The 24,657-nt window shown below is 47.9% G+C and overlaps 1 protein-coding gene across 6 annotated transcripts in view; it reads right to left on the reverse strand.

Moving 5' to 3' along the window:
- PIP4K2A (phosphatidylinositol-5-phosphate 4-kinase type 2 alpha) overlaps nt 1-24,657 on the reverse strand; it is a 194,312-nt gene that overhangs the window by 22,202 nt on the left and 147,453 nt on the right. For 4 of the 6 annotated variants that reach the window (XM_045060993.1, XM_003988149.5, XM_019834048.3 and 1 more), the window contains 2 exons: nt 14,967-15,113; nt 8,793-8,831 (listed from right to left, as the gene is read on the reverse strand). The exons of 1 other annotated variant lie outside the window; for it this stretch is intronic. In XM_045060993.1, coding sequence (XP_044916928.1) covers nt 8,793-8,831; nt 14,967-15,113 — 186 coding nt within the window. The remainder of the gene's footprint in view (nt 1-8,792; nt 8,832-14,966; nt 15,114-24,657) is intronic. One more of the 6 variants, XM_045060992.1, reaches the window with a different exon arrangement.

The raw sequence follows: 24,657 nt of genomic DNA on the forward strand, positions 1-24,657 counted from the left end.
AAAAACAAAAAACAAAAAACAAGGCATTAGAACTGCCCTTCTAATATAAACATTTTTAGCACTTTTAATTAAAAACTTAAAAACTCCTACTTACTAAAAATTTTACAAATGCTCTGTGAAGACATAACCAAAACTAAATGTTTACCTAAAGGATTTACACCTTGTTTCCAATGGAGATGATCTCATTGGGTTGCATACATAGTTGCCTGTTTCACTGGGTTCTGTGCTTTGATACACGGTTACCGTCACGTGCATGGAGTTAAGTAACCCTGGTTATTTTAAGGGTTAGGAAAGCCAGGAATGATACAGAAGTGTTATTTCAGTGAGATTAAGAAATCAAATTATCTTTCAGAGGAGTCAAAAAACATTAAAAAAAAAAAAAAACCCAAATATCTGGGGCGCCTGGGTGGCTCCGTCGCTTAAGCGTCCGACTTCGGCTCAGGTCACGATCTCGTGAGTTCGAGCCCCGCGTCGGGCTGTGTGCTGACAGCTCGGAGCCTGGAGCCTGTTTTGGATTCTGTGTCTCCCTCTCTCTGACCCTCCCCCGTTCATGCTCTGTCTCTCTCTGTCCCAAAAATAAATAAACCATTAAAAAAATAAATAAATAAATAAAAATAAACGTCTAATTGTAAACCCCGACGTCAAAAATTGCTGCCTGGCGTCCCTTTGATGGGCCGTATTGTCACATTGGGAGCCAAAGACACGACATTAAAAAAAAAAAAAATGTACTAATTATTGTCTCATGTTCGGGGTTGCTTATGTTCCTGATTTACTTGTTATTCAAGGCTCACCTACATGAAAATAAAGTTTGCAAAAAATAAAAAATAAAAAGAATAAAACGCCCTTCCCCAGGCTTTCCAAAACACTTCATAAAAATCGGTCTGTGAGGCTGCAAATCTTTTCTCCAGAAATATTTCTGTGAGGGAGGGAATTTCAGGTAATCCTGACACTGGAGCTAGGATAAAGAGAATCTGATCGAATAACATCACGTATCTGGTATCAATTTTAGGGTAATCAGAGATGTTAGAGATTTACAATAAAGTCAGTTCTGCTTCTCAAAACATCCAAGCCACAAATTTGATACACGGAAAGGCAAACGGGTGAATGTGGGTAAAGTTCGTACAGAAGTAGCAAAGACCACAGTTGTTCTCTCACGAAGAGCACATGTCACCACCTTCTTTCACAACACAAGCAGAATGGTTACCTACGTCCGTGGCTTGGGAAGTGACCCGACGGCTCTTCCTGCACCTTGTAATTTCCACAGTGGGAATGTACAGCGGCTGGATGTGAAAGGTGCGTGGTTTTCATTTTGAACTTGTTTGTCTATGTGTCAATGTAGAAAGAGAATATGCCTCAACACCCTTGTCAAACAGCGCTGCAATCCGGTAACACAAAACCGGCTAAGCCCTAGTATGATTTGGCCACTTAGAACTGTTAAGGCTAGGGGCGCCTGGGTGGCTCAGTCGGTTAAGCATCCGACTTCGGCTCAGGTCATGATCTTGCGGTCCGTGAGTTCGAGCCCCGCGTCGGGCTCTGTGCTGACAGCTCAGTGCCTGGAGCCTGTTTCGGATTCTGGGTCTCCCTCTTTCTCTGACCTTCCCCCGTTCATGCTCTGTCTCTCTCTGTCTCAAAAATAAATAACTAAAAAAAAAAAAAAAACAAAACAAAAAACTGTTAAGGCTGGCAAGTGCCCAGATGTTATTTATCTTCCCTATTTTTTTTTAATGTTTGTTTATGGGGGGGAGGGGCAGAGAGAGGGAGAATCTGAAGCAGGCTCTGTGCAGCTAGTGTGCAGAGCCTGATGTGGGGCTCGAACTCACGAACCGTGAGATCATGACCTGAGCTGAAGTCGGATGCTTGACGGACGGAGCCGCCCAGGTGCCCCTGCCTAAAATTTTCAAGCTAATATTTAAAATGCAAAATTACCGCTTTTCTGATATTGTCATACTTTTCAAAACATGATGGCCCTTTAACTGTAAGGGCCTGTCCCTGTAAGTGACGATGTCAATGGTGACAGTTTGGTTTTCCTCCACAGGCTGTGACGTGACAGTTAACCTGCATGCCAGACGCGCAAAACGGGTGGTTGCGATCTGACCAGAAGATTCTGTCGCGCAAATGTTGATGGTGACGACGTAAGAAGTCTCAAGAGTCTGAAAACTGAAGAAGCTTGCTAAGTACTATATAGTCTCTGGTTTAATACTAACATAGCGAACATCACAATTTTATTATTTTAGTAAGTATGCATCTGCAACAGCTTGCCTTAAATTCAGGTCCCATTCTAAATCTTAAAGTCCTCTCTCCACCCTGACTCTTTCTGGAACTAAGAGTTTTCAGCTTAAAAAAAAAAAAAAATTCCCTATCGAACAGCACTGCTCCCTGTGCGCCTGGGATACTCTGGGTTGGATTCATCCCAGAGCAGTAAAAATGAATCGAAGGCAACTAGGAGTTTATACACGACCGCAAGCCAGACCTGCCTGAGGACTTTCATGCTGTCACCTGGCAGGTGCTGTCACCTAGCAGAGTCACTGCCTGTGCTATCTTCTCTCTTTTCCGCCTGCCACTCTTACCAAATTCCAAACGAACTGAATCTTAAAAACTCCACTTCCCAGACTCACCCCCATGGTTTGCATTAGAGGGTTCTTACATCTGCTAATACAGTAGGACAGTTCCAAACGTTTTTTCCATTAACCACAGCAATCACCTTCACCTATACCTAGAACAGACAGGATTTTAGTGACTGTCAGTCAAGTCCAGGACTCCTCAAAGTCAAGTCTAATACCTGCATCTCTGCAGGAGGGGAAAGCCTCACTTGAAACGAGAGATCTTGCACGGAAGCAGAACCAGTGATACAATCAAATCTTTGAATCTTACGAATGACGACCAAGTGAAGTGATTGATCCCCACACCCCGAACTTCCACTAACGCCAGAGCAGGGGCTGGGACTCAGATCCACTAATGCTCTTTGCACCCCCCTCCCCAAACCCCCTTTTATAAACCCTCTCTGGGCCACGAGGCAGATGTTAGTGCCGCTGCCTTTAACTTGAGGTCCGAGAAACAGACCCCGCTCCTGGCCCTGGCAGGAACCTATTCCTTGCACTTTGGGCGCTGGAAGAGGCGTTTCTAACACTGGCTGGCAATGGGAACCGATTCGCTTTCATCCGGGGAGGAAAGGGAGTTTACAGAAGAAGGTTAAAGCGTTAGCTGAGTTTAGGGCTTAGAACCCGTGATAATCTAGCTTTAACCAATCATCAGCCGACAGCGGAAGGATTCCCAGAAGGACACGCTGCTGTGCTCGACGCTCCGAGCGTCTTTGTCCCCTTGGCTTTAACTGCATCCCAAAGAACCATAGGGAGGAATTAATCGCAATTTCCTACAATGTAAAGATCGCAAAAGAAATGCTGGAAACAGGCTTAGGAAAGCAGTTTTCGATGTAAGGGTATTAATGATGAATTCGCCTGACGCCTCGGTCAGTAATAGGTAAAGTGTCAGAGACAATGACACTCACTTAATTGCCAGTGCAATTCACAATGCCCAGGGATCGACAAGGCAGCTTTCTGTAGCCCATTATCAAAGTGTCAACAATGATTATTGCCGATATAGTTACACAAATGTCAATTGCAGGACAGCTGTTTTCTTTCACATGGGTTCCAGGGAGAAGGTTCTACGTTAGCAGAAGCAGTTAGAAGGTTCTACGTTAGAAGCAGTCTTCCTATTGCGACCTAGTGACTCCATTACACAGGCTTTACTTCACCCAAGCAAATCAGACATGAGTTTGAAGAAGAACTGTGCAGAGCGATGAACAAAATGCATATTTGTGTAAGTCCCCAGGACTCTCTCGCTCAAGAACATGGGCTTTTTAAAGAGTCAGGTCAAATCCCCCAGAAATCAAGTGAGTCCAGTTATGTTTTCTTTTACTTCCCTAGATTCCCTGCTGAGTGGCTTGCTTGTTGGCAGCGTGGCTCGGGCTGTCATTTGTAAAAAGCAGTCCGCTCAGCTATAATTACTAATTCGATGTCACACTGGAATCGCAGCGCAGCTGTGAAAAGATCGACCACCAGGGAGATTCGCATTTCTCTGTCTCATTTAGAGGAGGTAAACTGCCGGAGCCATGAATGGAAGATGCCCTTCCATTAAAAAGGAAAGAATTAAAGAATAAAACAAGTCATAGCAGCTGTCAAAATCTGACGACGGCTTAAAAAAAAAAAAAGAGCCCTGGTCTTTTTTTTTTTTTTTTAAATTCAAGACATCTGCACGTACGTGTTCTGATACTTGTTGCCATGAAAGTGATTCCATTATTGTTGCAACAGAACTTCTTTATTTCCCTCAGCGCCATCGTCATTATGATGCTAATGCAAATCACGCTAATTACGAGGGAGCTGAAATCAGGGGACGGGACTTGTCTGCACCTAGATCACTAAATATTTGAAATGACGGTTTCAAAACTTGTCACCAACAAGTTGGAAGTCTGGGCAATGAAGACAGTTACGGAGATTCAAATGAAAGGGAAAACTCTCAAGCCCGATTACGAATCAAGCCAAGGCCGTGGGGATTCTTTACGAAAATTATCCTTTGCACCGTGACAATCTTTTTTTTTTTTTCTTGGAGAATATAGTTACACGGTGAAAGCAATGGGAAGACTCTTGGCACATCGCGGGATTCCATTCGTGAAAGGCTAAAATGCAGAAAATAAATATATCTAACGGCGGCTGTTTTGATGACATCAGTGGTTTTGCTGGCGAAGCCAAAGAACAGCATGTTTTTTGGGAGATGAAAAATATCCACTGCTCGTGGAAAGAAAACCTGAAAGTTGAGAGGGCAAGAAGGGCAAAGACGTGTTTTAGAACTTGAAAACCCAATGTTTTTAGGAGCTCAGCTCTATTAATACATTTCATTTCTTTTTAGTAGGACAGTTTAGTGACCATTCCCTCGGCTGTTGCCAGATTATAAACAAACCGCCGTATCAGAGAGCCCTGATGCCCTCCTGCCAATGCAGGGGTGGGGCGGGGCGGGGGGGGGGGGGCGTCGCCTCCGCCAATGACAAATTTGCATTACTTTTATATTCCTTATCTTTAAGGTGTTTCCTCTCGCCCCCTGCTCGGTGAGCACTTGTAAACGACAAGGGCAGGCGGGTGGCCTTGTGGAGCTCCTCTTAGTGGAAGAAGACTTGTCATGAACCCCACGCCCCGACAGAAGTAGAGGGCACGGAATTCTTCCCCAGGGCAATCGTGTGGACCGCGTTAATGTGTACACGGTGTAAGACACAGGGAGGTCGCCTGTGTTTATATCTTAAAAACAAAAACAAGAACAAAAACAAAAACGGAGGCAACTTGCCAACATAGCATGAAACCGAACCATTGATGTCGCTACTTTAAGAGTTTTAAGATCAAGACTCAGAATGAACTGCTCCAGCACCGTATTTAACTCCGAAACATTGTTTCTGTCAAGGCAGTGAATGTTTCATGATTCACGGGATTAACATGAGTTTTTGATGCTATGTCCTTTTACAACAGGAGACCGAGAGCTGCCAGACATTCAGAGGGTTAACAGCACAGTGGTCAGAAGCGTGAGCTCTGGGCTGAGACCCTTGGCTGTATCACATCGTAACTGGGGGACTCTGGACAAGTTACTGAACCTGTCTGCGAACTAACTTCATTTACTCAGAGGAAGTGATAAGAGCACCAACCTGGTGGTAAGGATGATCCGACCGAATTCGTGTAAGGTTTACACTCCCCCAATGTCAGTTATCACTATTTGCCTTTCTAAGGCCCAAGACATCAAAACGCACAGTAAAAACACAAACCCCAGACGAAGGGAAGGTTTCACCTCTGCCACTGATTGTGCGACGCCCCACAGGAACGTAAGTTCATGGGTCTCAAATCGGTCCCGATGTGAGGTGGGGGAGGTCGTTCCCCTCTCTGACTTCTCTAAGCCCATCTCCCAGGGAGATGTTTTGAGGAACAATTCAGAATATGAGAAAAGCATTCTAAGCATTTTAGGCGCCTCAGAAAAGCGGGTTGCTGTTAGAAATTCTGTCATTTCACTCTTTTTCACAGCCACCGAGACCAGTAAAAGGCGGAGCATTTTTGGTGAAGGGGGCAGTGGTGAAGGGGGCGGTGAGGGCCTTGGGCATTCTGGGCAGTGCGTGGTCCTGTAGGCAGAGAGTAGAGGGAGGGATAGGGAACGAAGGGTCTGCTTCTGATGAAAGAATACAGCTTCGAGGATGTCAAATACTTGTGGCTTTTCTTCGTAGATGTCCTCCTTTGCGGATTTTGGCTTCAGCAGCAACCACCCCATGGCCTGTAACTGTCTTTCTGGGCATTGTTTATTGTCCAAGCAGACCATGCCCTTGGGGAGCAAACCTGAAGACATTAAAACGAACAGAGGGCGGGAAGGGTGGGGCCTGCTAGCAATGATCTCAAGGGACCAGGGCGCAAAGGCAAAACAGAGCCACCGACGTGGAGAAGTGGATGCCACCCCAACCACAGTTCCTCCTCAGGGGCTGGCTTCTTGTGACGACGCAGAAGAGTCTGTGTGGCTCTCTAGATGGTCCAGATTATTTTTCTCCTAGGAGAAAACCCGCCCATACTCAACCTCTGAGTCTCTCACGGGCTCAAACTTAGATACCCACTTGAGTCTTGAGCACCTTGGAAAAACTGTTTAGTCATAGCAACACGGAAGCCCACAGTCCATTGTTTCTGCTGCTTTTGGCCAAAGCTGGCTCCTTCAGGGTGCTGTAGGCGGAGGTCCGAAATGTCAAAATACACCCACTAGTGCACAGTAGAAATACACATGGTCGAAGAAGGAGCCAGCATTTCCCTTTCTCTTCCCCGCTTCTTAACCCACTGCTCTCTGGCTTCTGTGGCACCCACTGTCACAGGCAAGGTCACCAGAGATTTCCTTGGTGATAGGCCAATGGATAACTGTCAGTCCTCACCCTACCTGAGCCTGCAGAAGTATCTAATTTATCTGACTCCGGGGCAGTTCTCTCTCTCTGGTTTCTGGGCTACGACCAGAGTGCACGTCTCCTAAGACCAGGGGCAAGGTTCACTGGGCATTTCTCACAAGACACTCAGTAAATGTGTCTCTCTGGCCGATCCTTTGCAGGACTCTCGTCCTTAACCCACTCCTTAAATCCGATGCTCTTCTGGGCTGGTTCCAGACACACTTCTCATCCTGGGCGGTCTCATATATTTCCCTGATCATCCTTCCTGGAGGTTTCCAAGCCCCTTTGCTTCCGGCTGAAACCTTCCCTGCCGCGCCTCATGCCAAATGAGCATCTCTGTCATGGGGGAGGGGGGACTGACATTTCAAACTCCTCCCACTCTGCTCTCCCCCGTCCGTGAGTAGAATCGACACCCTCCCCACCGTCCAAACCAGACAGCCGGGGGTCATCCCGAACCCCGCCCTCCCTCCACACACACTCCCTGGCACTGGTCCCCTGCCACATCCCTGAGCTCTGTGGATGCTTCCTCCTAAACCTCCATAACCTATCCTTGTCGGCCATCCCAGCTCCGGCCACCATTTTACCCCGGTCATTTCAATAGCCGTTCCAACTGGTGCGGCTTACCTCCCCCTCCAGCTAGGGCGCCCGGTGCGCCCCCTCTGCACCCCTGTACAGGATGCTCCTTCTCACCCCTCCCTCCAGCTAACTCTGACTTGTCCTCAGGTTTCCAAACATCACCTCCCCCAGGAAGCCCCTCCCCCCCGACCCCACCAAGCCAGAGTCAGGGGCCACATGTGCCCTATTAAACCGCTTATCACACGAGATGGTCATTTCCTATTTAACGTCCGTATCGCCTCCTAGATGGGTCTGTGTCGTTCATTATTTTAGTCCCTGAAGCCTGTAGGGATGGTACCCACGAAAGCATTCACAAACACTTCTGAATGAACACAGCAGATCTCCCAAATATAAACTGCAAATCTAGACGGAATGACGCCACTCTAAGATAATAATTTAAAAACAAAACAAAACCAGAAAACCTTGAGCCCAGCTTCCAAACGGTTTGGTCAAATAAAAAAAAAAAAAAAAAGGCACTTCCCAAGGTGACAAGGGGGAATAACTGAGGGTACAGAGGTCCCTTTCATAGAAGCCAATGTCGATTTTGGTCAGTTCAGATTTACACGCAGAAAGCCACTTCCCACATTCTTAATCAAACGGATTCAAGTTGAATCTGTCATCTTGCCTAATAAACGAGATGGGATTCAAATATTGCCTGCTGTCCGGTGACTCCGGAAAAGGTAAAAAGAGGCAGTCTCTCCATCCCCAATTCTGCAAGTGACACATATTCCAACCCCATCTTAGAGTTGGAAGGGAGTCGGAAGCTCATCCGAGCCAACCTTTCACAGGTCAAGCTGAAGCTTTGCCGCCCCTCATTTTGCAGGTGCGAAGCCAGGGCTCAGGGAGGCGCGGAAAGCGCTCGAGCTCCCGCCCGCTGGTTCGGGGTAACGTGGGGCCGGGACCCCACGGCTGCTGAGCTGTGCCTGCCAGTCTGGATCCCGAGAGACCGGGTTCAAGACCGGGTTGCACGCGAAACGTTTCTTTCACCCACCCTTAAAACCAAGAACTACTCCATGAGCCAACACAGAGGGAGGGGGCACCTCATCCGAGGAAGCGAGGGCCGCAGGCGACCCCTCAGTTGGGTGACTGTGTGCTGGTGTGCTGGTGTGCGGTGCTGGTGTGGTGGAAGGGAGCCGGGAGCGTCGCGGCGGAAGGCGAGAGGGAAAGAGGGGGGACAGGGGTGCTGTTCCCGCACGTCGGCAGGACCGCGCTGGGAGTGGGTCAGGGTACTCACCTTTTCCTTGTCGCTAGCTTCTCTAGCCACCGTGGAGCCCTGAAACACAAACACGTCATGAAAACAGGCACACGGGAGGCATCGGGCTTCGCACGCTTAAAACACGCGCGTGTGCCAGGGCTGAGCGCAGAACACGTGAGCGCCAACTTCCCCGTGGCGCCTCAGCCCGCGTGGGCTCTGTCCCCTCCCCGATCACGACCCTGCCCCGTGGGTGCTCCCCGCTCCGCAGACCTTCCTGTTGGCTCGTCTCTAATCCTCTCCCTAGCTTGTCACCCGAGCTGTCTTCTCCCTGGTTCTCGTCCCCCCTCCCCCCCCCCCACTGGAAATCACAAAACCTGACAATCACTTGAGTGATCAATCACTCAACGTTGGATCCAAACCACGCTCTGCTTCTGGCCCCGACTGCCAGAAATGGTTGGTCTTAACGGTCTTCAAAGGGGAAGCGGGCCACTAAGTGGCTGCAGGGGCCACGGGGGCACGGAATGCCCCTTTCCCCCACATTACGTCTTCCAGCTATGGGCGCGCCTGGCCCTCTGCCCGTCTTTGTCCGTTTCCGAGAAATGTCTTCCTCGTTACCGTGAGTAACCCGTGTGTACCTCCCGGGCCCCCTCACTCTGGGAATCCCTTCAGACCCACGCATTCACCCGCACCCCACTTTGTGCCAGGCGCCCGGCCGAGCACAGAGGTAGAAAGTGGAAGAAAACACAGTTCTTGATCCCAGAAATTCCGCTCGGCTGCACTGGTGCTCCGAGCTCTGTCATCACGACAAGAACTGTTCATTCTTGGGGTTCCTCAGCGGCCACAGCAGGATCTCACATAGCGATCGATGCCCGGCGTCCCCTGAATCGATGGCTGGAGAAAGATCCTGACCGATTCCCTGCTCTCCCTTCCCCCCCACTCAGGTCAGCGGTGATGCGCTTACCTGATCACCTCTTGCACACCCATTTATTGCCCTGGAATACTTGCCTCAGCCAACCATTAAGAGAACTTATCTGTGACTTGAGGGAAGTTAAAGTGGCTTCTCGACTGGCCATTCTTAAATCAAAATTCACTACTCCGTGACCATCTTGCATCCAAGCAGCTCAGGCACTGATTAGAAAGTAGCCCGTGGGGGCGCCTGGGTGGCTCAGTCAGTTGAGCAGCCGACTTCGGCTCAGGTCATGATCTCGCAGCTTGTGAGTTCGGGCTCTGTGCTGACAGCTCGGAGCCTGGAGCCTGCTTCAGATTCTGCGTCTCCCTCTCTCTCTGCCCCAACCCACTCATGTTCTGTCTCTGTCTCTCTCAAAAATAAATAAACATTAAAAAAAAAAATTAAAAAAAAAAAAAGTGCCTGTAATTCACAGATGAGAGACTCGGACTGAGGAGTCTCCTGATACTGGGGACGGGGGGCCCAGGCTGGAGTCCCCACCACCCCGGGGCCAATTCTCCACCCCCCTGGTGCTTGGCATTCCCGGGTCTGGTGGATGTGTGAGATCCTGCCGTCAGCCCAGGGGAAATGCTCAGTGCTTCTCGGGGCTGCGTCAGGGGAGCACAAAGCCGACCCACGAAACGATGACAAGGTGAGTGGTTCAGAAGGAAAACCTGGGGCCCCTTTCCACAACCACAGCACGTACTCCTCTGCACAAACCCAGCCGCTGCCCCTTGCAATGGCCTGTTTGCCCTTCTTCAGGGATTCTTGAATACAGACCACAAATACCTTCCTTTACACACTGGTTTCTAACAAAGAATGTTCTCAAATTCAAAAAACAACAACAACAAGACAGGATATTTGCGATATTTGAGCACTGTCTACGCTTACTGGTCAGAGGAAGAAACTGCTTCTTCCTCTTTGTATCTTTAGCCAAGTTTCTGGTCGCTGTGTGTGTATTATTCCCCCTGTAACAGAATTTACCTGGCTCTGAGTCTCAGGGAAGCTTTATCTCTATGCAAATGCAGATCATTAGCCGGGAGTGGGGCGGGGGGGGGGGGGGGACCTCACCCAAATTTAAATTAACTTAAAATAAAAAAACAGAAATAGAAAATAAGGTTAAGTCATGGCCAAGAGTGTGAGCCACAAGATGATGCCAGATGTCCAGGTTCCGTCACAACAGAAAGTCCTGGCAAGAACAGAATTTATTTTTTCTACGAGCTAAGGAGGGAGATGAAATTATGAAGTCAAATTACAACTATAATATCCAGGCTATAAGTATAATTTACATCAAGCTATGTTTACTAGGTGCTTGCTTGAATGAGGCACCACTTTCTCTCCCTTAGACTAGCATTTCTCAAAGTGTGCTGAGCATCCTGGGGTTCCACGACCCTTTCATGGTCTGCAGAGTCAAAACTATCTTTATAATACCATTGAGACACGTTCTACTTTTTTCACTGTCTTGATATTTGCACGGATATTGAAAAAAAAATAATGGGTAAAATGTGGGCAGCTCAGCATCCATCCAGTGGCATCAGTGGTACTCATCGATACGGTCGGCCGTAAAATACATACAAAAATATACATATTACATGTATGTACAAACATGTCCTTAAAGCAATGAAGTTAGTAAATCTTGATCGTGGAGTCAATACCTTTTCAGTATTTTTTGTGGGACGATATAGAAAACACTCCCGTTTATCAAGAAGAAATGTTTTAAGAACATTTTTGTGATGGGGGCTGCCCGGGGGGCTCAGTGGGTTAAGCGTCTGACTCTTGACTTCGGCTCGGGTCACAATCCCACGGTCGTGGGACGGAGCCCCGCGTCAGGCTCTGCGCTGACAACACGGAGCCCGCTTGGGATTCTATCGCTTCCCCTCTCTCGGTTCTTCCGCTGCTGCTCATGCGTGCACGTGCGCACGCGCTCTCTCTCAAAATAAAGAAACGTTAACAAAAGAACATTTTTGTGGTGGTTTGAGTTATGAGCTCAACTAGCCACTTTTTTCCATCACAGCAACATTTTTGCTTGGAAGATCAAGTGGCAATGTCTTTACTCCGATCCGGGCATTTGGTAGGTATTTGCTCAAAGAAGAACAAAGCTGTGGGGCTCCGCTATGTGTGTGTGTGTGGGGGGGGGGGGTGCTGCGTGCTGGCACATCACAGAAAACAGTTCCCAGGGCTTGCTGCCAATGGTAAAATTTGAGCTTTTGGGTGGAAATCAGAGTTTGAAGAAACTTCTATCCATCACTGTGAGTATGACAGCTTCTCCATACTGATGAGACTTGTAGTGATATTAATGTGACTTCTAAGTTTATTTATTTATTTTGGGAAAGAGAGAGAGTGAGTGTGAGAGCATGTGTGGCACATGAGCAGGGAAGGGACAGTGAGAGAGGGAGAGGGAGAGGGAGAGGGAGAGGGAGAGGGAGAGGGAGAGGGAGAGGGAGAGGGAGAGGGAGAGGGAGAGGGAGAGGGAGAGGGAGAGGGAGAGGGAGAGGGAGAGGGAGAGGGAGGGAGGGAGGGAGAGAGAGAGAGAGAGAACGAACCTTAAGCTGTGCTGTCATCTCGGAGCCTAGTGGGGGGGCGGGATCCCAAGAACTATGAGATCATGACCTGAGCCAAAATCAAGAGTCAGAGCTTAACCAACTGAGCCAGCCAGGTGCCCCATGACTCCTTGACACTGTATAATGAAATGTGTCAATATTTGGAAGAGCACGAAACTCAGTGAACCATCTGTTCCAAATGACCAAAGCATGATGTCTTCGGACCGCTATATGTAAATGCACCTGTAGATTATGCAGAGATAAGTACAGAAAGTTCACTGATGTGATTTCAGATTCCACAGTGTAACTGAGCTTTAAGAAATTACTACTTGTCAAGTTTTGGTGTAATATCAAAGAAGAGTCTCTGCAAATTTCTGAGAAAGTTCTTAAAACACCCACCCTCCCGTTTTCCAACCACGTATCTTCGTAAGGTCGGACTTTCTTCATACACTTCAATCAAGTAACATCGTTAGCAGGCTGACAGCACAACCAGCTATGACATTCCAGTTGTCTCAGATTAAGTCAGATATTAAGGAGATTTGCAACAAATGTAAAAAAAAAAAAAAAAAAAGGCCATCTGTCTCACTAAATTTTTTGATTTGTAAGATACAGCTATTTTTCATAAAAACATGCTAACATGTAATAATAGTCTTTTATTTTAAATGAAGCAAGCATTTAAAAATCTCCTATTTCAGGGGTGCCTGGGGAGCTCAGTTTGTTAAGCGTCAGACTCTCGATTTCAGCTCAGGTCATGATCTCATGATTTCTGGTTTGGGTCTGGCATTGGGCTTTATGCTGACGGTAAGGAGCCGGCTCAGGATTCTCTCTCTGTCTCTCTGTCTCTCTGTCTCTCTCTCAAAATAAATAAACCTAAAGAAAAATTGTATTTTAATTTCTAACATTAAATAGCAGTAGATATAACCTATAGAAGCAAAAGCTTTTTGGGGTCCTCTTTTTTACAAATTGTAATTTCAATATAACCAGCATACAATGTTACATTAGTTTCAGATGTACAACACAGTGACCTAGCACTTCTATATACATTACTCAGTGCTCACCGTGGTAACTGTGCTTTTAATTCTTTTTACCTCTTTCACCCATCCCTCACCCACCTCCCCTCTGGTAACCATTAGTTTGCTCTTTTTGGTTAAGACTTTTTTTTTTTTTTTGGTCCCTCTTTTTCTTTGTTTGTTTCTTAAATTCCATGAGTGAAATCGTATGGTATTTGTCTTTCTCTGACTTCCTTCGCTTCCCATTATACCTTCTAAATCCATCCGTGCTGTCATAAATGGCAAGATTTCATTCTTTTTTTATGGCTGAGTAATATTCCAGTGTGTGTGTGTGTGTGTGTGTGTGTGTGTGTGTGTGTATACCCCACATCTTTATCCATTCACCTCCATATCTTGGCTATGGTAAATAACGCTGCAAGAAACACAGGGTGCACGTATCTTTTCTAATTAGCGTTTTGTATCCTTTGGGTAAATACCCAGTGCAGTTACGGGGTCATGTGGCCATTCTATTTTAATTTTTTGAGGACGTTCCATAGGGGCTGTATTAGGGGTCCTCTTTTAAGAACGAAGGAGTCTGAGATTAAAAAAAAAAAAAAAAGGGGGCGCCTGGGTGGCGCAGTCGGTTAAGCGTCCGACTTCAGCCAGGTCACGATCTCGCGGTCCGTGAGGTCGAGCCCCGCGTCAGGCTCTGGGCTGATGGCTCGGAGCCTGGAGCCTGTTTCCGATTCTGTGTCTCCCTCTCTCTCTGCCCCTCCCCCGTTCATGCTCTGTCTCTCTCTGTCCCAAAAATAAATAAACGTTGAAAAAAAAAAAATTTAGAAAAAAAAAAAATTCGCGATCTCCTGGTAAAGGCCAAAGGGTGGCAAGCTTTTTCTAAAAAGGGTCAGCTGGTTAACTGTTCTAGGCTTTGGGGTCCAAAACAGTTGCTGTGGTACAAGGTAACTCTGTTGCTGTAATACAAAAACCACCACCCGTGAGACAGAAATACTGGCCGTGGCAGCGTTCCAATAAAACTTTATTTACAAAAATGGCGAAGTCGGATTTGCCACACAGGCAGGTCGCAGCTTGCCAGCTCCCAACCTGGACGTTCTCCCCCTAGGTCGGCGATCCAAGAATCGGTTCACCCCACTCCACTCAGAATTCCAGTGGTGTGCCTGTCCCTTAAGGTCTCTGAAACAGCCGGCCTCAGGCCCTGCGACCTCTGCTGGCAATGCCGTTCTCTCAGCTCACGCTCTCCTCCCCGGGTCGGCTTCCGTGTCGTCTCAGTGAAACCTTCCCTGACACCCTGTTTAAGCTGCATCCCTTCCCCATTCTTCCCCTTCTTTACCTCTGTCCATCGCACTTAGCCCTTCTTAACATGCTGTGGGATTTACTCACTGCTTTTACTTACTGTCCATCTTTACCCACCACGGTATGAGCTCCTTTGAGTACGGACAGCATTGGTCTGTTCTGTCCATCACACCGTTCCCAGCGCCAAAGCCGTGCCTGGCACCTAGCTGGTGTTCAACACATAACTTGTTGAAAAAAATCAGATGTGCTACTTCCCAACGTGCAACGGTCTTCTGGGAAAGCCCACAAGTGATTCTTGTTTAACTCGAAGGACAGCACTGTTAGGCTAACTGCCTGGTGGCGTTAAGCTCTGAGCAGCAAATAAGCATTTGGCGGGATCAATTACAACATTTGGTCAATTACTTAATGAAAATTCACACAGTCTTACCTTTAAGTCGTATTTCCTATATACAGATAAACGGTGGCTGAACACATTTCTTGTAACAATCACGTATATTTCCACTCCGTCCACATTAAGCCGGTACATGCCCAAGAACTGAGGAAGAAGGGTGATCCCATGACATTCTACTATATACTGCATAGGAGAGAGAGAGACAGGAACAAAGCATGCGCTCAAAAGGTGCTCATTCAGATGTAAACCGTAACTCTTCAGCCTACGGTGGGCGGACAAAGTGAAACCCTCCAACCGTTAAGGTCCTAGTTACAGAAAATGACCACGTTTATACTGCCTGACACAGGATCCGCGTTCACCACATTTACACAGATAAGAGAATTCAACTTTTATCTCCAAAGAGGTATTTTTTCCTAACATTCCAAACCAATTTGCACAGTCAAATCTTGGACATAATAGTGTTAGACCAGAGGGCAAGTGACGGGCCTATTTGCTAATGCCTCTAGAGAGAAATCACACCCTCCCCAAGGCCTCTGCCTTCCCCCCCCAGAAGCCCAGGTGATGATTTCATGAGGTTGAGGGAGAGTCACTTGGCCACCAAGATCAGCTCTTTTAACGGTGTGATTAAAGTACAGCGTTGAAGCTGTGATTGAAGAGGAAACTGCGGAGAGAGCTCAGAGTGGGAAGCTGGGACGGCTGGCTCTAGTCTTAGTTTTTGTTTCTTACCCACCACTCTGATGTCTCGGGCTAGGCGGCCCGCCAGAGCAGTGCATGAAGGGAAGGTGCCACACCGGAGAGCTTGGTCCTGCTCTATAGCCAGGTCAGATGGAGATTCTCTGGCCTGTTGTTGGACTTCATCAAGGCCACTGGCCAAGCACCAGCTTTGACGCCATTTCTGATTAAAGTTGCAAAAACACAACAGGAGTCGAGAGGTATTGGTGACTGTCCTCTAAAGGGCCACAAGATGGAGACACTTCTCCTTGAAAGCAGAGCTTTATAAAATGGGTCCCACTGCACTTTTCAAAGGAAAGTTAGGTTTTTCCTCTCTTTAAAATGAAGGGAGAAAGAATATTGCAAAAAAAGCTCTTTTAGGTCCTTGAGATGTATGTGAAATCTCTAGGACGTGAACAGCACGAATAGTAAGATTCCAAAATTGTGAAAATTGTTAAGATCACACACGTTGTGCGTATTTACAGGGAGGAGCCTGGAAGAATGGTCACCACGTATTAATAGTGGAATTTTGGGTAATTTGGCTTTCTTCCCTTTTTTTTAAAAAAAAAATTATATCGTTTGAATTTTTTCATTTTACAATGGGCATTGTATAACAACAAAATGCCCTTTCAAACATTTTAGTGGTAAGCACTGTCAATAATCAACTCCGATAATATTTAACCATCTTAAGAGAAAAAAAAAAGACCTTTATTTTTATCATTAAAGATGGACAGCATCAGAAAATGAGTTTGACTTGTGCCACCCAGAGTTGTGGCGGGTTTTAAAGATGCTCTTGCCTTTGTTTGTTTGCTTTTTTACCATACTGACCCTAACTGAGCCACACATTTTAATTTGACACATTTTTCTGAGTAGAATGTCACTTGAATTTGTTCTTAATTTGAAGTCAGATCAGTGGAACATTTTCTATTTGTCTCCTTTCAAAAAATAGTAAATTGGGGCACCTGAACGGCTCAGTCGGTGAAGCGTCTGACTTCGGTTCAGGTCGTGATCTCACCGTGAGTTCGAGCCCCGCGCTGGGCTCTGTGCTGACAGCTCGGAGCCTGGAGCCTCCTTCGGATGCTGTGTCTCCCTCTCTCTCTGCCCCTCCCCCGCTCGCACTCTGTCTCTCTGCCTCTCTCTCTCTCTCTCTCTCAAAAATAAACATTTAAAAAAAACCCAGCAAATTAACTTGAGTTTTGCGGATACAAAACAGGGGGTAAAGAGCCATTGGTTGAAAATAAAACCTCTTACCTCTGATTGAAAGAAATAAAAAGGGCTGCTGTCCCTCCCCTATGAAGAAAGACCTTGGGTGGAGCCTTAAAAACCTGGAGACTACGGGAGTCTACATTGTGTGAAGGTGGTAGAAAGACCATGGGTGTGGGAGCTGGAAAGAATGTATGTGCCTCCTGGTGTCTCCGTTTAGCAGCTGTGGGATCTCGGGCAAGCTCTTAAATCACTTTTCATTTTAGTTTCATTTTCTGGAAAATGAGCACCGTAATTCCTACCATGAAGGAGGGTTACTGTCAAGATTAGAGATGAAAGTGTTTCGAAACACTTCACACAATGCCTTGTGCTGCCCTACATTCTTCCTCCTCCTGCAGGCGACAGTGGTAATAGTAACGATTCTTCTCATTTAAAACTCTCATAAGAGATTTCACCGTTGCACCTGTCGGCTTTGTCCTCCAAACTCACTGGCAGGCATTGGACTGGCGTCTACTCTGAGGCAGGCTCTGCGTCGCTATTTTGGAGGCCCCGGAGGGCGTGTCCCCAGCCCTGGGAGGTGGGGGGTGCACACCAGTTTCAGTCTGGCTGCTCAACCCCTCTTTGTGCTCGGATTATTCTCGTCCTGGCCCATCTTTTACAAGTCTTGCCAGTAAATGAAGTCTTTTTAATCAAAATGTCTGTGTAACGGGGCGCCTGGGTGGCTCAGTCGGTTAAGCATCCGACTTCGGCTCAGGTCATGGTCTCGCGGTTCGTGAGTTCGAGCCCCACGTGGGGGGCTCTGTGCTGTCAGCTCAGAGCCTGGAGGCTGCTTTGGATTCTGTGTCTCCCTCTCTCTTGCCCCTCCCCTGCTCATGCTCTGTCGCTCTCTCTCAGAAATAAATAAACATTAAAAAAATATCTTTGGGGGGGGCGCCTGGGTGGCTTAGTTGGTTAAGCGTCCAACTTCGGTTTGGGTCATGATCTCACGGCTGGTGAGTTCGAGCCCCGCATCGGGCTCTGTGCTGACAGCTCCGAGCCTGGAGCCTGCTTCGGATTCTGTGTCTCCCTCTCTCTCTGCCCCTTTCCTGCTCACACTATCTCTCTCTCTTAAAAACAAATAAACATTACAACATTTTTAAAAATATTAAAAAAAAAAATCCGTGTAAACCGACAGAGCACCATGGAACAGAGTGGATACTATTATTCAGGTTATGAACATGATAAAGAAACTCTGAATACTGTACAGGAAATCATCAAGGTTCCCCCCCCCCCCCGCCCCATGCAGATGACATCCTACAATTCCTCTACCTTTACGATTAAATAAATTACTGCATATAAAAATCAGATCAGTTTGATCTGCATCTCCCAGCTTCTACACGCACTTGGCGCTCAAAGGCACGTTCGTCTCTGAGGCTCTCTGACGTGCACCTGGAATAGACACAGAACCACATCCCATGTTCAAGCCTATCGTATTAGATTCCAGGATCGACAGGGCAACAGTCGGTGACAAAGGTTTAGGAAGCACTTATGGGTCAAAACTTGGCAGAAGAGCAACTCTACCCACTAGCTGCATTTCTGGGGAGAGATTGCACGGTTTCCTTGCGGGAGAGGGACGTCCGGCCGGCTCTGTGAACGCGGGGGCCGGGGGACCGCCGCTCTGGTAGGCGGGTCGCTGCGCGCGGGAGCCAGCACGAAGGGGCCTGAACGGTCATCCTCTCGGGTTTTCACCAGCTGACCCAGGAAATGCTGCACACCAAGGGCAACACCAGTGGTCGCGTGTGCAAACCACGCACACAAACTCCCGGGGTAATCCCACATCCGGGAGACTGTCAATTCTCGGCGGGAGCTGTAGCTGGGCCCTTTGCACGACTCGGCCGCGTGGCGCTGCTACCCCCCCCCCCCCCCCCACGCCCCGTCTGGTTCCACATTCACTAGCTGTGTACCCTCCGGGGAATCACTCAACCTCTCTGTGCCTCTGCATTTAGGGAAGAGGGGTGACAACAGTACGAGGGCACAGGGTCTTTGTGAAGAATGTAAAGGCCAGGGGAATGGGACTTGGGGGGCCTGACTGCCCTGGAGTCAGGCCACAGCAAGATGAAACCAAGACCCTGGGGGGAGGGGCGGAAAAGGGAGTGGGTAGAGAGGGAGGGAGACTTTCTAGGGCACCTGATGTGTTCCCCAAATGCTGAGAAATGGATTTTATTTATTTAAAAATTTTTAAATGTTTATTGTATTTTTGAGAGAGAGAGAGAGAGAGAGAGAGAGAGAGAGAGAGAGAGAGGGAGGGAGGGAGGGGCAGAGAGGGGGGCGGGGGACAGAGGATCCATAGCCGGCTCTGTGCTGACCGCAGGGAACCTGATGGGAACCTGATGGGGGCTTGAACTCTCGAACTGCATGATCATATTCTGAGCTGAAGTCAGAAGCTTACCTGACTGAGCCACCCAGGCACCTCTGGATTTTATTTTAAATACGTGACAGGACTCCCAATTTCAATGAATCTTCACAGAACAAAGGCTTTCTAAAAATGAATAGTTTTGCATATGTATGTGTGTACGTATTTGTTTATAAAGTTAGGCGATATTTTTGTAAATATAAAATAAACACTAACAAATTGTATCTCTCTCTCACGTTGCTTTTAGGATCAGAGGCCTGAGCCCTTTCCCTTCAAGAACTTAAACACCATTGACGAATTTACACCACAACGTGGACAAAAATGCTTCAAAAATGATAAGAAAGGCGTGCACTGGGGGCACTATAATATTGTGCGTTTAATAACCAATTCTCTCTCTCTTTTTTAAATAGTTAAAAACAGCCCCGGCATCTGCTAGGTATTTATTTCTTTTTAACACTGTTGACTCAATCACAAGATAATCTAAGGAAACCTTTGCTCCCTCCCTTCTACAGGCTTAATTTCCAGATGATGAGAATGGAGAAATAACAACTTAATTCTGAGGATGACTCCTTAAGAAAAGTGTAAGTATTTCTTTCACGTTCAGCCACTGTCTGGCTGTGGCTACAAGGCGGGCCGTCCCCGGGCACACGGCTGTCCCCTACCTGCTCTGTTGCAACCTCGATCTACAGACTCAGAAACTGCGGTACCTGCCGTAGCCCGGTGGACTCCTTTCTAGAAGTCGGAAGGGTCTGCAACCTGTGTCCTCTGCTACTCAAGGTCCCGAGGGAGATGGGGCCACCAACGGACCAAACTTCTGGCCATGCTAATCATCCACGTGGGGCTCAGAAAGAGCGCGCATCAGCCAGCAGAGGAGATTCTTCCCCGAGAGCGAGGGCCGAACGTACCCCATCCCTGCAGGGTCTCTCAAATATGGCATTTTTCGGAGCCATTCCTATCTGGGGCATGACGGTGGCTGCTCTGGGTCACCTGCAGCCTAGCTCTTCTCTCGCGTCGGAGAAGCTCGGTCTGGCGCCCGCACTGATGGCTTTCAAATGCGTGCAACTCCGCAATGACCCTGAGTTTTCATCGGAACAGGCACTGAACGCGTCCTCTCCAAGTTTAAAAAAGCGAACTCGATTGCCATCAATTCCTACTATGCTTTCTATATGGAGCTAAGACAATGACAGTTATTCTTGGGCTCAGTGTCTATATTCTCAGTGTTACACTTCCCGCATTACCTACGTTTGCATTTTAAAATATTGTTTTTATTATTTTTCACGCTTGTATTTTCATGGCTGGACACCTCCTGTTACCTGTTATTTATCAGAGTGGCTTCTGTTTTTTTTTCAAGAGGACTCTCAGAAACTTATATTTGCTGGCAATGTTTTTGTCTGCAACTGTGTTTTCAACACTCACTAACAGTTTTTACTTTTTTATGTCTTCTTTGAAAAAAATGTGCTTGCTGGGGAGCATCTGAGTGTCTCAGTTGGTTAAGCGTCAGACTCTTGACTTCGGCTCAGGTCCTGATCCCGTAGTTCATGAGTTCCAGCCCCGCATCGGGCTCCACACTAACAGTCTGGAGCCTGCTTGGGTTCCCTCTCTCCCTCTTTCTCTGCCCCTCCCCAACCTGCACTTTCTCTCCCTCAAAATAAATAAACATTTAAAAAAAAAAATGTACTTGTTGGAGGGGCGCCTGGGTAGCTCAGTCGGCAAAGTGTCCAACTTCGGCTCAGGTGGTGATCTCCCAGTTTGTGAGTCTGAGCCCTGTGTCGGCCTCTGTGCTGACAGCTCAGAGCCTGGAGCCTGTTCCAGATTCTGTGTCTCCCTCTCTCTCTGCCCCTCCCCTGCTTGCGCTCTGTCGTCTGTCTCAAAAATAAATATATGTTTAAAAAAAAAATGTACTTGTTAGAAAAAAATGTATTTGTCTGGGCACCTGGCTGGCTCAGTCGGAAAAACATGCAACTCTTGATCTTGGAGTTGTGAGTTCAAGCCCCATGTTGGGTGTAGAGATTACTTAAATAAATAGTACTTTAAAAAAATGCAATTGTAGGGGTGCCTGCGTGGCTCAGTTGGTTGAGAGGCCGACTTCAGCTCAGGTCATGATCTCACGTCTTGTGGGTTCGAGCCCGGCATCGGGCTCTGTGCTGACAGCTCAGAGCCTGGAGCCTGCTTCCGATTCTGTCTCCCTCTCTCTCTCTGCCCCTCCCCAACTCGCACGGTGTGTGTTGTCTCTCTCTCTCTCTCAAAACTAAACAAACATTAACAAAAATTTATAAAGGATTCCACGGGGTAACCAGTAAAACTGAATTTTATCTCTTCATCATTCTTCCTCAGAACTTTTTCCTCTATAGCTACGGGTTTGCTAGAACTGTAACACAATGATAAATTAACACGGTGAAATCAGAAATTTGAAATCCTATAAAGCCAAACCACCACAACAAGGTCTCCGTCTCCTTCGCGCTTAGGCACTCAACAAGAATAACAAGTCTTACGAATCCCCAATTTGTTGCTCCTCTCGCGCAAAATGAAACGCCATGAAAAGACCCACAGCCGACTGAAGGTTTCAGCCGAGAAGGTTCTAAGTGATGTCCCGCAACAGATCAATATTTACAGCTCTGCATGCAAGTGCGAACCTGGGCTCCTGGCTTTGGAAATTGCTGTTATTATCATGTTTCACTCATTCTTCTAGAGGCCTGGAGTGACAATTTAATATAGCATCAAATTAATACGTCAACGGAAAGTCTCGTTTCATTTAATGTTTCTGAAAGGGTAAGTTACCTGTAATCCTCATTGTGCCTCTGGCTATGTTTATAGATCACTGCGCCAACAAGAAAGAAAGAGAAGAAAGAAAGAGGGGCGCCTGGGGGGCTCAGTCGGTCGAGTGTCTGACTTGGGCTCAGGTCACGATCTCACCGTTCGTGAGTTGGAGCCCCACGTCGGGCTCCGCGCCGGCAGCGTGGAGCCTGCTTAGGGTTCTCTCTCTCCCTCCCCCACCCCCTGCCATTCAGGCTATGTCTGTCTCTCTCAAAATAAATAAACTCAAGTAAGTGCTTAGGGCATTTTTTTCCTGGCTACAGTGAAAATGCAGAATGACCGTTCCAGCCTCATCCTAAGGAGATCTGAGACCTTAAGGCCCCTCCAGAACCACACTCGACGCGAGGCTGAGCTGGTCAAAGAAGGCAGGTTCCAGAACCATCCTCTTGCCCTCCAAACAGCCAGGAGCTGGGCCCCCAGAGGCCCGTGCCTAGGACTGGGAGGTCAAATGCTTCAGCAGGGGTACCTGGGAGCCAGGCCGGGAGGAGGAACTGGGGCCAGAGAAGTTGTAGCAGGAAGGGCAGGGCGCTACGAGGTGTAGATCGTGACAGAAACACGTTGTGCTCCCCGTTCACCGTCTTCGGCACAGAGAAAGCTCTCTGGACGGCACCTTGCCTAAAGTAGAGCTCGGGGACCCTCTGGAGGTTAAGCAAGGAGCTCACCGGGACCACCAAAGACGAGAAGGCAAGTGTGGCGGCCCCTGGGGAAGGCCTTCCCACCCAGCTGTGGAGCGCAGTCCGCGGCCTTGTTGGCAGGCTCCTTCTGCGCCTGCCTCCCTGTCACTCTGGCCCAACGCAGGAGCTTCTCGGGGGGAGGGCTCAAGAACACCGCACCAGTCGGCCACAGCTTCATTGGCCTGCATGGCGGTCTGACTCCCCGTCTGCCCAATCCTGCCCCTCCCCCCTACTCTACCCTACCTAGGTATGACCCCTAGTCTACATCTTGACCCCACACTGTGTGGGCTTCTGCTTGGGAAGGTTGCTCTGAGGCTTTTATCTTGACTTAACTTATATATTTTAAAAATTTTTTAATGTTTATTTATTTTTGAGAGAGCGCGAGCGAGCACGAGCGGGGGAGGGGCAGAGAGAAACAACAAATTCAGGTTCCCAGAAATTACAAAGGTTGGGACTATCAGAAAGAGAATTCGAACAGCTCTGCATAAAACACTTAAAAGACAGAAGATGGGGGCGCTTGGGCGGCTCGGTTGGTTAAACGTCTGACTCTTGATCTCAGCTCAGGTCTTGATCTCAGGGTCGTGAGTTCAAGACCCGCACTGGGCTTCGTGCTGGGTGTGAAGGCTACTTAAAAAAGAAATACATTTTTTTAAAAGTTAAAAAAACTAAAAATAAAGAATGCCATTTCAGACAGGGGCATATTACAAGCAACTATCAGGAATGAACTGGCAGATATGTAAAAATGGAACTTCTGGAAGGAAAACAGAATTATAGAAACAAAAAGCATTGAATAGGTGAGACAGGGGAACAGGACATAGAGCTGGAACGGGTACGGCTGAGGAATTTCCCCAGAATCTCACGAGCAGAGATGTTTGCAGGTGGAAAATGACAAAGAGAAGTGACGAGCCGTGGAGACCAGAATGAGAACGTTCTAGCTGTTACAGAGGCAAGAGGAGAAAAGACGATGTATAAAGAGAAAAGGTCGGCGGAATTTCCAGAAACTGGAGAAGATCTGCTGCAGGAGGCAGGTGCCGTGAGTGGGTTGGGCAACTCCCCGGAAACCTGAGACCCAATGTGTAGGATGCCAGGAGCCAGGAGCTGGGAGCCGGGAGGCAAGGGCTCTGAGCACCCCATTCATTAGCAAGCAGCAACTCCCCACCTGCAAAGTAGAGCTGGGGTGGGGGGACTCCCTGGGGACCCCAGAGATGGCAAAGGCTTTTCCCGATGTTTCTGGCTGTTTCTAAGACCAAGAAACGCGTCTGCGGCTTCTGAGGGCAGAGGCCCTGCTGGGAGCTCAGAGCTCCCCGGCACCTCCTGGACTTAAAGTTTTAATGTCCTTTTCAAATTTTAACAGACCTCTTCTCCAGACAGGCAACCGAAAACCCAAGGGCAGACTCGGGAGTGTTTCCCCAGTTCTAGAAAGGAGATACTGCCCTGCCGCCTAAGAAGCTTCATCAGCATCACCTGGGAGCACGTTAGAGACGCAGCATCTCGGGCCACCCGAGACCCACGGAGTCAGAATCCGCGTTTGTGTGGGAGGCTCGAGTGCTGCGCCTAGAACCAAAGTCTGAGAAGCAATGATGTGGTCTGTAACTGTTTCTCCTGTGCCAACACTGGTCGTTTTAACGGCTGGCTTTTATGGTGCCTGTTTTCTGGGTTTTCCTCTACCCGTGGCTCACTCTTCGAATGATAACGCCGACACCACTGTCCTTCGTGGGAAGGTCAAAAGATACGCTTCAGAGAGGGTCCAAAAAAAGCCCAGCATTCACTCTAAATCCTCCGCTGAGATGTGAGGTACTCGCATAACATCCAGATTCAGCTCAAGTTACTGTTTCCCAATTGCCAAGGATAAAAAGGGATTGGGGGGGGGGGGTTACCTTATCAATTCTTTCAGTTGATCATTTCAGTCATTTGAAATAAAAAAAGAAGCGCT

This window comes from Felis catus, chromosome B4 (assembly GCF_018350175.1).
Source record: "Felis catus isolate Fca126 chromosome B4, F.catus_Fca126_mat1.0, whole genome shotgun sequence".
NCBI classification, from domain to species: Eukaryota; Metazoa; Chordata; class Mammalia; order Carnivora; family Felidae; genus Felis; species Felis catus.